Source organism: Benincasa hispida, chromosome 12 (assembly GCF_027475165.1).
Source record: "Benincasa hispida cultivar pf3 chromosome 12, pf3_genome.v1.1, whole genome shotgun sequence".
NCBI classification, from domain to species: Eukaryota; Viridiplantae; Streptophyta; class Magnoliopsida; order Cucurbitales; family Cucurbitaceae; genus Benincasa; species Benincasa hispida.
In genome coordinates, this window is record NC_143489.1 from 28,363,643 (window position 1) to 28,382,431 (window position 18,789).

At 31.2% G+C, this 18,789-nt stretch overlaps 1 protein-coding gene and 1 long non-coding RNA gene across 5 annotated transcripts; one reads left to right on the top strand and one right to left on the bottom strand.

Annotated features, from left to right (window-relative positions):
- Window positions 1–208: 208 nt before the first annotated feature.
- LOC120068134 (uncharacterized) lies at window positions 209–4,067 on the bottom strand. Of its 2 annotated transcripts, none has more exons than XR_005479101.2 (3): window positions 3,801–4,067; window positions 1,882–2,050; window positions 209–1,009 (listed from the first exon to the last, which is right to left on the bottom strand). It is a non-coding gene; the product is annotated as an uncharacterized LOC120068134 (long non-coding RNA). The 2 variants fall into 2 exon arrangements; XR_005479100.2 differs by having other exon boundaries at window positions 1,882–2,007; window positions 3,801–4,066.
- Window positions 4,068–9,933: 5,866 nt separating this feature from the next.
- Window positions 9,934–13,421, top strand: LOC120067954 (homeobox-leucine zipper protein ATHB-17-like). 3 transcript variants are annotated; one of them, XM_039019603.2, is made up of 4 exons: window positions 9,934–10,111; window positions 10,402–10,607; window positions 10,822–10,901; window positions 12,923–13,421. In XM_039019603.2, exons 1-4 carry the CDS (start codon window positions 10,024–10,026, stop codon window positions 13,215–13,217), a joined length of 669 nt encoding a protein of 222 aa, XP_038875531.1. In that variant the 5' UTR covers window positions 9,934–10,023; the 3' UTR covers window positions 13,218–13,421. The 3 variants fall into 3 exon arrangements, with proteins under 3 accessions (XP_038875531.1, XP_038875532.1, XP_038875533.1); XM_039019604.2 differs by having other exon boundaries at window positions 9,968–10,111; window positions 10,435–10,607; XM_039019605.2 differs by having other exon boundaries at window positions 9,988–10,111; window positions 10,438–10,607.
- The last annotated feature ends 5,368 nt before the right edge of the window (window positions 13,422–18,789 follow it).

Sequence of the window (18,789 nt, forward strand, 5' to 3'; positions counted from 1 at the left end):
TCACTAATAACATGTTATTAGTGATAGAAGCTATCACTAATAGCTTGATATCAATGACAGAAGCTATTACAGATAACTTGATATCATTTCTTTTGCTAAAGCAAAATGAAAGCTTCATAAACAAAAGCCTCATATTGACTAAAAAATAGATATATCAACAACAAAGTCTGTTTCACTGACAAAATATTAGTAACAAGGTCTATGATATATTTATGAAAAACTTCAATAACAAGTTGTCTCACTATATAATGGATAAATTGATGACGACAAACAACAACTACAATCTAATGGATACATTGGTGAAATACATCAGCTGTCTCACTATCATTGATAAATTGATGACAAACATCAATTACAAAACAAGCTTCTTCATTAAACAACCGGTGGCAATTTGCATGTCATACAACTATGGCCATGACGATGACATCGATTGCACTTCGAGCTCATTTTCTTTTCACTAATTGATAATATTCTTTATTTAGGTGGTCATCTAGTCAGACATTTAACTATTGGAGGTAACACATTCACACCAACATCAACAGATCTCCAATCAAAATGATTGCCAATAGGATAAACTGATCCTTTATAGGTTGATAATAGTGTACTGGAAAAATAGTAGTCTGACACAAAATCATATATATCTAAATTTAGCCCACGAATAACAGCACAAGCATGAGCACATGGAATCTCCACTAAATCCTAAACATGACAACTACATGATTTAGAGGCCAAATTTATCAAAAAGTGATTGACCACATGATGGAACACGAGATATACGCAGCGGAAAAAGGACCTAATTACACTATAATTGCTTTTAATTTAAAGGAAATAAGTATGCAAATTGAAGGAAAAAACAGTAAATAAAAGGGATGGGATACAACTTTTGTAGCTCCCGAACAACGCTTTTCCTCGCTGAATCTCGACCCGAACTCTTCCGGTCCATTACTAGAATTGACCTACTATCCTATGAACTAAGAACCGGATTGTGGGACCCAATGGATGAAGAAAACTGAGAGAGAGAAAGAGATGGAAAAATAAGAATGAATTTAGGTTTGGGTTTTTAATTTTTCAGCCCATTTATGAAAACTAAAATATAAATGAAAATGTAAGTGATACTATCCCTACCTGATTAAATATTTTCAAGCTATCAGTGAAAACAAAAAATATTAGTGATAACATGTTATCAATGATAGCTTCATGTTATCAGTGACAAAATCTATCACAGATAACATGTTATTAATGATATTTTTTAATAGTTAAGGTATTTGTACGTTGAAGCTTCTTATTGACTATGTTGCTCTCGCAACTTAGACTCTGCCCAACTAGTCAAAATGGTCTTCATGGATAATGCTGATTGACCTTTTTCACAAAACCAATTTTGAAGTATTTCTCTAATATAATCAAGTAATGATGCAACAAGGAACTCCCTAAGCTCTTTCAAAATATTATTCAAGCACTCTGAAATATTAGTAGTCATCATATTATACCTTCTTCTCCTAGAATGCGTATGCGCCCACTTCTCAAAACCAACTTTACTGAGATATTCTCGAATAGTAGGGTATATTGATTTCATCCATTTCATATAAAACTCGAACTTATCAATTATATAAGCTTTTGCCCAACTATAATATATGCCATCAATTAAAGAATTCTTATAAGTCAACTTCATATTTTGCAAAAGGTGTCGTAAACAAACACAATACTCAACATTTGGAAAAACATTCATAATACCTTTTGGAATGCTAAAATGCTGATAAGAAATAATGACTAATCCTTCTCGTTCACCAAAACTTTTCTTTAGATTCTAAAAAAACCATCTTCAGGATGTATCATTTTTAGAGTCAACAATACTAAAAGCAAAAGGAAAAATCTGATTGTTACCATCAATTGTTGAAGCTGTTAAAAGAGTCCCAACATATTTACATTTCAAGAACGTGCCATCAACCGATATATTAGGGCCTACAATGCTTCCAACCCTTAATTGATGCTCCAAACATATAACAATACCTAAAATGGCCATTTATATCATCTTCATAGTTAGTGAATGTACCTAAAATAAGAAAATAAACAACTAAGCCAAATTACAAAAGGTATATAATTGATTCATGCCTATCAATGGTAGCTTCTATCACTGGTTGGAGTCTATCACCAATAATTTCCATTATTTTCATGTTATCAATGATGGAAGCTATCAGTGATAGACTCTAATCAGTGATAAAAGCTATCATTGATAGATCATATAATAAATCGGAAACAAGACAATAAACCTAGATTCTTTTCTTCTAACTTCATAAAAAAACTTTGTAGCCAAAGCATATGATTTACGTGCATCGCCTTTCAAAGACTTCATTATTTGCTCTTTTTCGCTCCATGCTTTATAATAGCTAATAGTTACTCCAAATTCCTTACGGACTTTATTTACAATATCACTAGCAGTTGAGGTATGAGAAGAACTAAATCTAAAATCATTTCTCGAACATTCAGCTATTAAGGACGAGGAAGCTTGCCTATAAGAAGTTTGAATACTTTTTATAGAACAATCATGAATATCAATAAACTTCCTAAGCATCCACAAAACAATGCGCTTGTAACGGAATGCCCTCACATACCATTGACAACCATCTTGAACAGTTGAAACACAATTGCTCTTGAATTTGACGTTAAAGTCTTAAATTCAAAATTCTTCTTGACTGCTATCAAGTAAAAACAATTTGATAAAATTTCTTTACTAGCAAACACATCTTTTTCTTTCAAATCACGAGCAATATGCATATCCATAATCACTTGGATATCGCCATCATTAATAAGAGGCTTAGAAGAAGGAACAACAGACAAATAATTCTTAGCTCCACTAGAAACAACATTAGAAGATACTTCCAAACATGAACTACCGACATGAGCAACCAAAGGATGTCGTGTATTATCTTCCTTAACTAAAGCCAAAACTAAGCTATATCCTTATCTTCATGAATTTGAACTACATTTTGAACCCCATTCATAACAAAATCTAATAAAGCTGAAAGTTCTATAGAAGAAGTAGACACATCCAAACAAATCTCCTTCACTATTAAACACACAAAATCTTCAAAAACTATTATATCGTCTACTAAAACTCTAGTAGATTTGTAATTCACATAACAGTGTTTTTCATTCCATATTCCACTATGAAAAATAACTATTGGAATAACCATGCTTAAAATTCCTGCGAAAGTAAAACAAGAACTCTTAAATAATAATATCAATAGGTTCTAATATCTATAAAAAACAAATATAAATCTATCACCACTGATACCAGTCTATAGCTAGACATGTCTTTAATATCAATAAGAATCAATAAACACATAAAATATGATAGTAGTCACATATATTGTATCAGTGATAGTCACTATCACTGACAACTAGTTGCTATCTTCCAATTGATGATAGTAGCTTACCCTAAGTTCATAGTGTTTCAATTGTAGAAAAAATCAAACGATCAAAATAGATATGTTTATAAAAATATTATACAATTTAAAAGTAAATATTAACAAGAAGAAGGCAAACCTCAAAATAATTAAAGAAAAGAGAGAAGAATGCAAGTCCTAACTTAATTAAGCGATCAAAACTCAAAATATGGCAGAAAAATTGAGCAATGGAAGAAAACAAAACTTAATGAAAGCACAACAAACTCTCCTCACCATCCACTATGTTCATAGTGAGCTGAAAAAAGCATCAAGGAAAAAACAAAATCGAAAAAAAGAACACTCAAGTACAATTACTCATAGTCGAATATGCAATAAGGAAAACGAAAACGAACGTACAAATTGAATACAAGAGATTGAATCAGAGAGCTTCAACTTTGGATTTCGTTCTTCTTCCTCCCTCTGAAATGGATAAGCTTAACTTCCCCCCTGAAACGAATACGCGCCTTCCTTTGAAAAAGGAAATATGATAAAGGGAAAGAGAGGACGAAAATGAAAGCACAAATTGAATACAAGAGATTGAATCAGAGAGCTTTAAATTTGGATTTCGTTCTTCTTCCTCCCTCTAAAATGAATACGCGCTTGAAGCTTCTCTAAAAAAGGAAATATGATAAAGGGAAAGAGAGGTATATGATAAAGGAAAAGAGTGGTCAATTTTGGAATTTTCAAAAAACAAAAACCTTAACTGGTCAAAATTTGCTAAAATTGCAAATATTCCAAACATGAAATATAGGATAAGTTATTTTTCCTTTGTGTATTATTTGCTACAAATTTCCTTATAAAAATATCCATCTCAATTTAGCCATCTACTCCAATTTTTCAAATATATTTTAGATTCATTGGTATGGACTTAAAGCATACAAAATTTCTCTTTATCCCATCCTATAGTGAAATCAGTTTGAACATAATAAATAAGTAGAGGTGTACCTAAGAGTCTTCCTTTGGGGTGATGATAATGTTATTTCATAGTCACATAACCTTGCTCTAAAACATTAGATTAATAGTGATGACCACTATCTTAAGATACATAATCTCTACAACGATTTAAAATATTTTATCATCGTTTTGATAAGCAAATTTTTTATTACTATAAAGCATTTGATGTACAACAATGGAATACGTACTTAAATTTTAATATTTTATTATTTATTGGGTCAATAATATTGATTTGTCCCATTAATTATTCATATTACCGAAAGAAAATATAAAAAGAAATTGACTTTCATAGTTTTAAGTCACTTGGACTAATGTTTCATAGCCAAACTAGACCTAATCAAAGTCAATTTGAAGCAATATGGAAACAAAGAGGCAATTGTCCCTCACTTTCCCCGGAAAAAATCAATCAATTAATGTTTTCAATAGAACTTTTATATATATATATATATATATATATATATACGCACACACATACGGCACATCATATTGTACTCTCCTTGATTTTTGAATTGTTTCAATTCGAACTCCAAATTAATAATTGTATTAATTCAAATCCTAAACTAATAATGGTACAAATTCAAACATTGAACTTTGACAAGTATATAAAATATCCTTTATTACTTTCTATTTGAACAAACATCGTGTGAAGATTTATAATTTTATCAATTAAACTTTCACAAGCAAATCAATTTAAACTCTATATTAATATTTTTTTTTATTGAAAATCATCCATATATTAATTCTAATTATCCATTTTGTTAATCAAATGAATCTATACACGTGTAATAATCAACACATAGACAATTTTTAAAGATAATTTAAATAAATAAATTTATTCATTTATGATAATTTAAAAGTTTAATCGATAGATTATAAATCTCACAATAAATTTTTAAAAAGAAATTTTAATAAAGGTATAAATTGATTACATATTCATGAAAATTTAGGGTCTAGATTTATATAATTTCAATATTTAAGGGTATAAATTTATATTTTTACAAAAGAAATGATTAGATTCAACATAGGCTACACTTAATTCCATGTTTTCATTTCTTTTACACAATTATTATTATTTTTTTATTTATTAAATATCTGTCTAGACTGTATAAAAGATATGTGCAGTGTAGAACACGTAAGCATTTCTCTTGTCACAACAACTAATGTTGAGTACCTCATAGAAGGCCATAAACTTGAGAGAGAAGCAATGCACACAAATTGAAAGAGGGAGAGGCATACAAGGAAAGAAGTGGGCCCAATTTGTTAGGCATGGACAAGACCAAAGACAACAACAATGGTCTTCGTAAATCATCGGTCTTCCGTCCAACATGTTTCTTTGGACAATTCACACACACTTGGTCCTACCTCAGTTCCCCACTATTGCAACATCATCCACGTAGGACTCCTCTAACCCTAATTGCCATGTCAGCATCACGTTACTCATCACTATTTGGACCCGACTCATAATGGAGAAATTATTCGAGAAAACCATAACAATAGGATTTAACGATTTCATATTTTTAACTTGAGTATAAAGACAGTTGCAAATATAAACAGACCAAAAATATTAGCAGATATAATATAATGTAAAAAAATTACAAATATGATCAAATTTAAATAGTCTATCAGTGATAGACTATATTATTGGTAGGAGTCTATCAGTGATAGACCATACCACTGGTAAAAATCTACCAACGATAGAAGTCTATCACTGATAGACTTGTCTATATTTTTAATTTTTTTAAATGATGTTATATACTTTGTTATTATTTCTAAAAATGCTACCAATTGTAATTTACCATTGAGTATATTGAGATAAAATATCACATATATAATTCAAAAACTAACCCTCCGTTAGATAATCATTTAATTTTTGAAAATTAGGCTTATAAATACTATTTTCATTTTTTATTTTCCTTGTTTTGTTACCTACTTTCTAATTATATACATATATTTTTAATATCGATTTCAAGTTTTGAAAAATAAAAAAAAAGTAATCTTTGTTTTAGCTTAAGATTATTTTCAGAATGTTACTTTAAGAAAGACGATGAAGAACCATTATAAACCCTTATTATTCGAAAATCTCTAATTGATTGTATAATTAACTTTTAAGAATGATTTGGGTTAGGTCAAAATGAGGATGCTTTCTTAGTTTTCCCATCTTGTGGAGAGTTCAATCTAGGCCTTTGTCCTTTTTCTTTTTAATTTCAAGAGGGGAATATAGTAGGAAAGAAAAAATCAAGAATAGTATCAAACTATTGTATAGAGGAGTCTAATTAAGTTACTATCAAACATGGAAAATGAGAAAGAAATATTAAGATTAGTTAATTTTTCTTTCGAGTTCTATTGAGATTAGCTAATTAATTAAGGTAAATTATAACTGATCATTGATTTGACTTTTCAAAGTTATATATTCATCTCACTATAGTTTAATATAAATTTGAAACAATGATAACTTGTAGCTCAAGAAAATATACAATACATGTGTGAAGTCAAGTCCATGTGCGTGAAATTGAACAATTTACTCATCATAGTATACCTAAAATTGACATACAAAGCAGACTCTTTAGAAGTCCAAATCTCTCTCATAAATTGTTTTACTAAAAAAAAAAATTTGAATAACTCAAATTCAATAAGAAACAAACAATCCAACCATTAAAACATGCATTTGCATTCGATTTTATTGCTTTCAAGTTTCAAACTTAAAAATAGTCATAGCTTGACCTATTCATGTCTACAAAGACCATTTAACAATCAACTTATTTATAAATATAATCATTATAGTGAATAATCACGTTATTTATAAATATAATCATTATAGTGAATAATCACGTCAATATTTAAACTTTCTCTAGTAAAAATATTATATATAAGTAGAATAAGTCCCATAATTATTATGATCAATTTAAGATGTGTGACTCGAAATGGTCAAAATAAAAAAAGTAAAAATTTCTTTTAATTGGAATTTGACTAATTCTTATAAGCAATTGTATTAATGAAGTCGGGTTATGCATTTTGGTCCAATGAATTCAACCCTATTTTCACGCAATAGGAAACCTTTGGTTTCTCTTGACGTTCAAGTTGTTGGATTGAAGTTTCCTACTTAAAATTTTGTTTCTGAATTTTTTTGAACTATGATTCTTCTTGTCATTTGAATATATATGTGGGAGAATGTTGTTTCTTTTGTTTTGTTTTTCCTTTTTTCTTTTTGTTAAAAGATAAGATCAACCGTCAAAGTAAATATATATAGTTCAAATGATATGTAGTATGTACTATCGATCAACTTGTATGGTTTGAATTCCTTCACACTCTTTTGTACTAAAAGATAAAAAAAAAAGAAAGATTAATTCAAATCGATATTTTAAAATGAAAGTTTTATTGTTAAATAAACAAAAACCTCAAGGCAATGATCTAGTTAAAAATTTGCAAAAACTATCATGAAGTACTCCATTAGGTTAATACAATCAACACTTTCAAAATTTTAATTTGATCAATTTCCTACTTAAACTTAAAAAAAAATTGTTTGTTATACATAAATTTTAAATTTGCAAAATATGCAAACTATGTCCCATATACTATAATGACCCTAGTACAAGGACTTAGGTCGACACTTATTTAATAGTCAGTCATCAATTGGAAGCGGACAAGATGGTGATGAATTGCGATTGGTCTAAACCTTCGATCAGCGACTTATTGCAACATGCCTAGAATGACGATACATATTAAGACCTTATTCACACAGCAAAGAAAGACCGAATGGAAGGGGGCAGTCAGCTGATTGCTTCTTGGCCATGGTTTTACTTTCCAGCTATAGAATTAATTATAACAACATAACCCAATTTTTTATTTCAATAAGAAAAGTATAATATTAACAATTAAACAAAAATGAATTTTAGACTGATGTGACCTCTCATCTTAATTCAAAAAAGGTAGATGTAAAAATCGAAAAGGTATATGAATGAAATAAAAATTAGGGAAAAATATTTTTTTGTCCATAAAATTTGGACAAATTTTTATTTGATTCATAGATTTCAAAATATTACACTTATATAGTCTTTGTTATAACTTTTTATTAAGTTGCCACTTATTAAAAACATGAGGTGAAGAGATTCAAACTCGAACCATAATTATTTTTAAATTAATAAACTTTTTCTAAGAAATACACATAACGATTAGATCGTTAATCTTTCTCACACTCAACAATAATATTATTACATACAACATTATGTATGCACGTATGAAAGAAATTAAAAATAAAAGATGTTTTAAAAGAAAACATATATGTTAGACAAGTGCATGTGATTGATGGCTATTGATTCTCTCATTTGATTAATTTTCAAACCCATATTCTTTGTTTTCTTCCTTTGAAGCATTAATGGTAATTAAGAAGCGTTACTCCCCTCTTTGTGCTAAGGTCACCATTCATATCACTTTGCTATCACATCTCATCATATTAATCTTTTCTTTGGAACCCTAATAATTTATCATATTTATCAAAATCTAGAGTAATGTTAACATGCACTTTAATTTCTTTTGAAATTAAAAGCTTGATTTCCATTCCAATATAATTATTGTACTACAAAAACTAAAAAAATAAAGTAGCCAAAGAAAAATTGACAACTATAGATTAAATTTTTGCATATATATATTTCTATGAATTCTAAGATAATAGAGATGCACCATATAGTGGAATTTGGAAAACAATCCTAACTTATCCAATTTTCAGCTAGTGGCTATCAATCAACATGTCCATCAACTTTTTGAAACATTTCAAACATGAGTTAACATTGTAGGATTAAATGTTCTTACAAGAAAGTTGTTTGTTATATTACACAAATATTTTCATCCCAAATTTATTTTATAGACATATCGTATCATTATATCTATATTATATCACATCATTTACCTTTAAAATGATAATAAATTATTTATCTATTGAGTTATACTCAAATTAGTCGTCAGACCAATATTTATTTAATAATACAAATAATTTTTTTGATATCCGTGAGTGTGTAAATTAATCTCATGGGACAATTCACTTTACCCTACAATATTTGAGTGTTAAGAAGACTCGTAGGATATTAAAATCTTAGGTAAGTGACTATCATAGATTGAGCTCGTTCTTGTTTAACTTACGAAAAACTTTTTCTTCACTCCCTCCGCCATTTCTGGTCTAAACGGGAAATTCTTGCTGTCTATGCGAGAAAAATGGACATGTGGAAGAAAGAATTGAGATGAGAATTGAAAATTAAAAGGTGGAGAAAAAGGGTCCACGGAGTAGTGGCTTTTAGGAGCAGCACCCAATCATTTCTCCAGCTGACTTTGTTTATTTTAACCGACAACCAAATTTCAAGGCACTTTTGGCCTTTCCTCCAACAAAATCTGCTCTATTTATTTATTTGTTTTTTCCACATCATCATTGTTACACGTGTCATCCATCAGATGGAACTCATTCCCAATCCTTTGACTTTGACGACTTTAGTCAATAAAACCCTAACCCAACTCTTAAACCTTTTTTTTTTTTTTCTCTTTTCTTTTTGTATATATGACCCTTTCCTCAACTCACCCTTTATATAGCTTCTCTTTTTAATTAATTCTTTCCCTTTCTTCTTCTTCCTTTATAATTTTCATGGCGATTTTTCCTATCAACTCATCCAACTTGGATCTCTCCATTTCCATGCCTGGCTTTGCTTCTCCACCGACTCGTTCTTCGTTTGGTAAGCTCTCTATCTACATGCATCGACAAATTCCGTAACGATTAAGACGTCAGTAATCTTTCCCTAATATCAGAAGTTAGTTCAAATCTCCACTTTCTCAATCATAATGCTATATATTTCTTTCTTTTTTTTTTTTTTTCTCAATTTAGTATTTTTTTAAATTTAACATATATCGGGGAGGTTCAGTTTTTTTAAAAAAACTATTAGAATGTCTTAATCACTGAACTATGTTTAGATTTATTTGTCATACTATTGCATGTTGATTAAAGTGAAAGTAAGAGTTTTTATAGTGAGAGAATTGGACATAAATCAAGTACCGGCAGCAGGAGAAGCGGAGGTCGAAGAATGGGCCGTGGCACCGAGCGCTGAGGAGGAGGAGGAAGAAGAAAGCTGCACTAATAATGGAGGTACCCAACCAAGGAAGAAGCTTCGCCTGTCAAAGGATCAATCTCGTCTTCTTGAAGCAAGCTTTAGGCTCAATCATACATTAAACCCGGTGAGCATAATCATCTAAAAATCAATTATCTTTGATTTTTTTTTTTTTTGAAAATATGGGGTGAAAATTGAAGATTATACCTTAAAATTGATTGTACATGTTCAATTGAGCTATGTTCACGTTGACCTTTAAATTTGTCAGTTAATTATATGTATGTATATATATTATTTATAAAAGAAGCTTTTGTTTTGTTTTGTTTTTGTTTTTTTGGCAGAAGCAAAAGGAAGCTTTGGCTATGGAGTTGAAGCTGAAGCCCAGACAAGTTGAAGTTTGGTTTCAGAATCGGAGGGCCAGGTTTGAATATTTTATTCATTTCTTAATATAAATAATAAAATAAACCGAAAGAATTTCAACTTTTTATTTTTCTTTTAACAAAACATAGGATTTTTAAATGTTTTATTAGAACCCAAAGAAAGAAACAAACAAACGGACACAAAATTATTATTATTACGTTGGTTTGATAACCATTTCTTTTCTTTTTCACTCTTGTAAAATAGAAAATAAAAAAGTATAACTTTTGGTAAACTAGCTCTTTTAATAACATCTTCTTTTTAGTTCTCGGTCGGAAGAATCAAACCTTAAAATCTTGATCGAAAATACATATTTTATGTCCGTTGGAATAAATATTTTCATGTTAACCACTATAAAAGCATATGTTCAAAAGTCGGTTAGAAAAGAAAGGAACAATGATAGATACCATTGATTTTCAAAAAGAAAAAAACCAAAGAAATAAACAAAGCTCAGAACCAACTTATTACAATCATATGAATGAAAGAATAATCAATTCACAAATGAAAATTAAGATCTAGTTTGATAAAAATTTTGACACCCTTTTATAATAATTTTGTTTTCAAGTTTTCACCTTTTAAAATTTATGCTTTTTTTTTTTTTTTTTTTTTTTTTTTTTTAATTCTGATTTTAGGTACTTGAATTTGTAGTCAAGTTCGGAAAAAAAAAAAACAAGTCTATGAAAAGTCTAAATTATAAAAAATGTCCTTGAACTTCGTATTATGAGTAAGAATACCTTTGAAATTTCAAAAAATTTATAAATATCCTTAAATTTTTTAGAAATATTTAAAAAATACCCTTACTGTAAATTTTAAATGGAAACCAGTGTTTCATTTTAAAAATACTCTAGAACTTTTAAAATTTTAAAAAATATCCTTAAACTTAAAAAAATGTTAAAACATACCCTTACTGTTATGGTATATAGATCATAATAAAAATAAAGAAAATAATGAAAGCATCCAGAGGAAACCTTAATATTTAAATGTTTTAACAATGTTATATGTTAGTAGTTGAGTATGTGTGTTATTTATCATTTTGGTATATTTTAAAAGGAGATTTTGATTTTGGAATTTTGTGAGATTTATTTGTTTTAAAATTGGTGCTTTTTGAAAATACCCTTAAACGTGAAGAAAAAAAAGAAAAAAACTTAAAAAATATCCTTACTACTAGTATATGAACACAAACCTTTAATATTAGTGTAAAAATATCTTTAAACTTTTAAGAGTTGCATTAATACGCTTCATCTTGGCAAAAAGTAAGTTTAAAGACGCTCCTACTATTAATATGGTGATCAATTTGTTTAAAGCTTTTGTATGTTTGAAAAGCACCAGTTTTTTAAGTTTAATGGTATATTTGAAACTTTTGAAAGTTTATGATTATTTTTGAAATAAAACACTAATAATTTTTAACCAAAACTAACGATAAGGATATTTTTGAACTCTCTTCGAAAGTTCAAGGGTATTTTTGATACAAAATACAAAGTTGATGGGTATTTAATATAATTTATCCTTTGAAAAATAAAGAATATCATAGATAAAAGTAGTAATGTTTGGATGCTTAATCTTAAAAATCAAATAGCAGCGATTAATCAAATTTTCTATCATATTCCCTCACAAGAACTCGTTTGAGTACATACTATTAGTTTTTCATCTTATTTGATTAAAAAGAAAACAAGTTATTTGTACAACTTCCATGGCAGGTTTTCCTATTTAACTTATTGCATGTTTGCACTTTTGCAACATAAATATGTGTTAATAATAATAAGTAATGAACAAAAAGATGCGCATAGAAGTATTAGGCGTCAAATAATTAGTTCAGTTAAAAAATAATTAATAAAAACAAACTTTTCTTTATGTAAAATTGGAGGACTAAAATAAAAGGTTTGAGAGTTAAAAAAAAATAAAATGAAATAAAATTTAAACCAATATTGAAAAATTTATACATAAGTTACCCTTTCATTCAAAATTTTAAAACAATGGACACAATATTTATTTTTTGAAGTTAATTGATCAACTATAATATTGTAGGAGCAAATTGAAGCAAACTGAGATCGAATGTGAGTATTTGAAGAGATGGTTTAGATCATTAACAGAGCAAAACCGCTGGTTGCGGCGGGAATTGGAGGAGCTGAGAGCCATCAAGGTTGCTCCACCTGCCATTGTCTCGCGCCGCGACCGACAACCGCCCCTCTCGACGTCTACTATAACCATGTGTCCTCGATGTGAGCGTATAACATCTACTAAGGCTGCAGTCACTGAGACCGCCATCGCCGCCACCACAATGTCATCGAAGGTGGTTCTGTCCGCCCTCAAATTACGGTAGCTGTCATGAGGTTGTTGATAGACGGAACAAAAAGGCTAGAAATAAACAAATAATAACAATAAACTAAGGTAGAAAATGACTGTAGGTTGTTCCTCTATTGAATTGTATTTTTTTTTCTTTCTATTTTAACGTACGAACGTTGGGGAATTGTCTTATTATTTACTGATTTATGTTAAAAAAAAAAAAAGAGTAAGTTATACATATAATTTTTATTTTTATTTTTAAATTTTAAAACTAATGGATCACCGTAGGATGAATAAGGTAGGAATATATAATTAAAAACAAAAAAGAGTAAAAACGAGGAATTGAAAAATTCAATGAAAATGTTATTGGGATGTGGATTGTATTGGAAAAGTTTGAATCCGATCGAAGCTTTCGAGTTACAAATTTGTTCTGGAAAGATTTTAATTAAATATATTTTGGTATTTGAAGTTTGATTTTAGGATTTGTTTAATACAAAATCGTAATTTGATTGCATTATAAAGGAAATGAGCTGCAATAGCAATTAAATTATCTTTTATGGGATTTACTAACCTATAATGAGGATGAGTTTGAATCGTAATCAGAAACTCATTGTTTACTAATTTTTTATGTAATGTGAATAAAATTTGAAATGATTACTAGAATATCCTTTTATATTTCTAACTAATTTTATGGTGTCCTATATATGTATATATAATTTTATATTTAACAAAATTTAATACCTAAACCAAAAAATGCAGGATTTGAAAAAAAAAAAAAAAGAAGAAATAAAAATTATTTTGAATTTCATTAATCAATTCACATTTTAATTTGATTGTAGATTTATTTTTTCAAAATAATAATTTTTTAACTCAAAATATTTCTTCTAGATATTTTTAGATGTATGTATATGTGTGTGTATATATATATATATATATATATATATTATTGGGGTTGGTACCCTAAATCTCAATCCAAAAACTAAGATCTGAGGTTATTTTATGTAACTTAAACATATATGTGGTTGTCATACAAGTGGATTATGTTAAGTAATAACCTAAATGATCTAAAGTATAGGAACTTTATCCATAGTACAACGTACTTTGTAATTGTTACAATAGTTATAAAGTGTTACAAATGATGTGATTCTTATCGTTCATGTGGAGACATACGAGTGGAGGTATCCTATACATAGAGTTTGTATAAGACTGGACTGCGAAATGATTAATCTCTCTTTATAATATCGTTAATTAAAGAAATTAACATTTCAATAGAATGTCCATAGGTGACTCGACCTTAATCATGAGTGAGTTGTGAACTCCTCTCTATGAGGGCAGTCTTTTGACTTGTATGGGTGAGAGTGATCTATTTGTCGACTCAATAAGCCTACCAATTTGGGGATTTGTCCGAGTAGGGAGTTGAAAACATAGCTGCACAAGATGGAATTCACTCAATCCCATCTGAATTGCTCCCTTAAGGGCTATTCCGGATCTTGAACAAGGAGGCCTCACTTTCTCACTGGAACGAGAGGGATTAGTTTATAGTTGAACCATAAAATGTCTATTTATTAGAGGGCTCAGTGATACTTAGTTAGATGTAACTACAAGGGTAAAACGATAATTTGACCCAGCTGTAGTTGTGGACAATTCAGTCGACTTACTGTTGATTGGTTATATCCATGGACACAAAAATATATTTACAGTGTAAATAATACAGTTGTGGGTCTTTAATGGAGTGATCTGCAATTAATGAATGTTGATTAATCTAATTAAAGAGTTTAATTAATTAATCTTGTATCATCGGAGCTTCTAATCTATAAGTCCATAAGGTCCCTTTCCTAGCTCACTAAGGGTAAAAAAAGAATCAATTAATTTTGGATTAATTTAAAAATTCTAAATTAAATAAGGGAATTAATTGTATGAGATACAATTAATATAATATATATAGATATATTATAGTATAAAGTTGATTTTGAATCAGATTCAAAATTATACTTTATATATGAGAGATAATATTTGAATGAGATTCAAATATTAATTACATGGATAAAATTCATACAAAACTATAGTTTAAATTTAGTATGAATGAGATTCATATTAAAACTATAGTTTAAAATTAATGTGAATAAAATTCATATTAAAACTATAGGTTAAAATTAATATGAATGAGATTCATATTAAAATGATAGGTTATGTGAGAAAATATGGTTTGAATATGATTCAAGTGAAATTAAATATGTAATATTTAACTATTAATTAATAAAATGTTAATTAATTAATATTATTAATTTAATTGTATATTAAATTGGATTCAATATAGTTAAATTAATTAATTCAAATGTGTTAGTAGAGGAGTTATTCATAATAACTCTCATCTCTCTCATTTAACAAAAAAAGGAGGAGTTTTGCAGGAGACAAAGACACAATAATTAATTGAACTTTTTTTTTAAAAAAAATCTCTCAAGCAAAAATTTCTTTCTGTCTCACAAGATCTCTTCCCTATCCAAAAGGATCCCATGATCCTGTATTCTTGTCTTAAGAATAACGAAACTTTCGAATGGTGGTGTCTTGCTGGAATTTTCTATTTGATGATCTTCTGGGTTTGTGAGAGGTGTTTTACAGTACGTTGAGTTCGATAGAGAAGTTCGTAACAAGGAGAAGAATCATCAAGAAGAAAGTCTTGAAGAAAAAGTTCTTCTCATCCCTCTCCTTAAAAGCATGTTGTATATAGGACAAATATTTATCATCTTCTCTGTATTTTAGTTTTTAAAATGAATAACACCAGCACATGTGTTTGCACGATTTCGCTAAGGAATTCAATTCCTTCAATTGGTATTAGAGCTATTTCATGTCTTTGTTTTTTAATTTTGAAATAGCAAAAATTAGAGAAAAGAGGGGGAGGGGGGGGGGGGGGGGATTCTGCATAGTGTATATGAGTTTTGTGAAATAGATAATTTCGAGTTTGGCACTGCTTATATTGTTTTTTATTTTGCTTGAATCATTAATATAAGGACGTGTTGTTTTTGGGCATTTAGTTCAGCAATCAAATCTATAAGTCCAAGTCTTTAAGTTTTTGCAAGTTTTGCTGAAGAAGGCGTTCAATTTCGGAGCAAATAGACAAAGTTCAAAGCAAAGAAAAGCATACTGTGTTGGGGCATAACATATAGCTTTGCGATGCTATGTGTCATGGTCATGCTTGTCCAGGGCCTGTTGCCCATGGCCGCATGCCCGATCCAACCCCTTTCTAGCATACTTTCATATCATATATTGTATTAGCTTAGTTAGCTTGCTTTCTTTACATTTTCATTGTAAGTGACCACTCGCCCTTTTGCATATACAAGGGTGCCAATTGGCTTTTTATTCAGAATGCACTATATGGGGATAAGACTAATCATCACTTCTCCATACCCGGAGTAGTACTCGATAAAACTGTTGTTGCTTATTGCTTTCTAGCCTACTACAATCTTTCTTTCTTTATTCACACTCATAAAAACTGCTTACGAAAACCTTTTCTCCAAACCCATTTTCTAAAACCGTTTTCCCTAAAATGGGGGTGGAGGTTGTGAGAGGCACTTGGTGTGCCACCAACAGTCCGTATTCGAGTTGGCTGACTTGTTCGTGAGCGGGAACAAGTACCACACAATCGCTAAGGGAAGCTCCTAAAAGAGCGATTATGACAGTTGGTATCAGAGCCGAGTTGGTTCATAGAGGGAAAGATCAGTGATCATGTTGGCGACGAAGAACCTGAACAATTCCCATGTGGATAGGCTGGTAGAGATGGAAGAGAAAATGCTCTACCTAAGAGAGGTCCCGGATAGTATCCATTTCCTAGAGACTTGGCTACAAGAAGTTGCTGAGAAAGCCGATGGAATTGATGCGGTAGTGGGCCGCCTAGACGGATTACCCGTCAGAGAACTGATGATGAGAGTAGAGACCCTTGAGACCAAAACAGCACGATCTGGTAGCTTTGAACGTGGTGATAGCTCATTGAGCTCTGTTGCCCACATAGAGGAACGCGTCGAAGAGTTGGACGACTCCCAAAAAACAATAATTTAGATGGTAACTGATTTGTCTGAAGACTTTCGGTCGGCCCTTGACGTCGTCAGAGCCGAGATAGCGGATGTGAGTGCAAGGGTGAATCTCACCATCCGAGCGGTAGGGAACCAAGCCCCATCTGGGGGAGCAATGGCAGTAAGCAGAATAAAAATCCCAGAACTGAAACCCTTCTGTGGGGTGCGGGAAGCAAAAGCCCTGGAAAACTTTATTTTCGACCTTGAACAATACTTCAAGGTGACGAACACAGTGACTGAAGAGTCGAAAGTCACACTAGTAACGATGCATCTGGCTGAAGATGCAAAACTATGGTGGAGATCGCGATTTACAGACATACAGGAAGGACGATGCACAATTGATGCTTGGGATAGATTGAAACAAGAACTTCACTCGCAGTTCTTCCCTGAAAATGTCGAGATCTTGGCTCGACGAAAACTCTGAGAGTTGAAGCAAACAGGTAACATCAGGGACTATGTAAAACAGTTTGCAGGACTCATGTTGGACATACGAGATATGTCCGAGAAAGATAAGGACTTTTGCTTTGTTGAAGGGCTGAAACCATGGGCGAAATCAAAATTATATGAACAGAGAGTAAAGGATCTCCCCTCTGCCTATGCGGCAGCCGAACGGCCATACGACCTTGGAACTAACTCGCAAGATGTAAGGAAGCAGTCAACTTCCTCAAATGGGGGAAACAGAAATAATCGTTCCAGTTCTCCCAGACCTGGGGGAGGAGACAAGAACACAGGGAGGGACCGTAAACCATCCCAATCGAGATCAAGAAACAACTGGCAGGGGCCGCCGCAACAGCATAACAATTACAATCGCCCCCTGTCTTTTTTCATATGTAGAGGGCCACACAGGGCGGGCGAATGTCCAAATCGAACCACGTTCAATGCTTTTCAAGCCATATTAGCCTCTAGCTCAGAAGACAAGGCTGAACTGGGGGAGACAGTAATCGAGCCAGCTGCAGAAATTGAGAATCCCAGAATTGGGGCATTGAAATTCTTATCTGCGCTCTAGAAGAAAATGGGAAAGGCAACGGAGCCACTAGAGAGAGGACTCATGTATGTGGATGCTTGGGTCAACCAAAGATCGGCCAAGAGCACTATGGTCGACTTTAGGGCCACCCATAACTTCATGACTGAAACGGAAGCCCGCCATTTGAACTTGACCTGGGAAAGAGATTTAGGGAAGATGAAAGCTGAGAATTCTGCAGCCCTACCGATTACGGGGATAACGAAGAGAACTCCGGTTAAGTTAGAAGACTGGAAGGGCCTCGTTGACTTCGCGATTGTCAAGATGGATGATTTCGACGTGGTATTGGGGATGGAGTTCCTACTTGAACATAAAGTTATACCAATGCCCCTCGCCAAATGTCTAGTCATTACCGGATCTACACCCATCGTAGTTCAAGCCAGTATCAAGCAGCCAAATGGGGTGAAAATGATCTCAGCCTTCCAATTAAAGAGAGGCCTGGCCCACGACGAACCCACGTTCATGGCCATCCCGATAGAATCAGTTGAAACCACAGAAGAGGAGATCCCCCGAGATGTTCT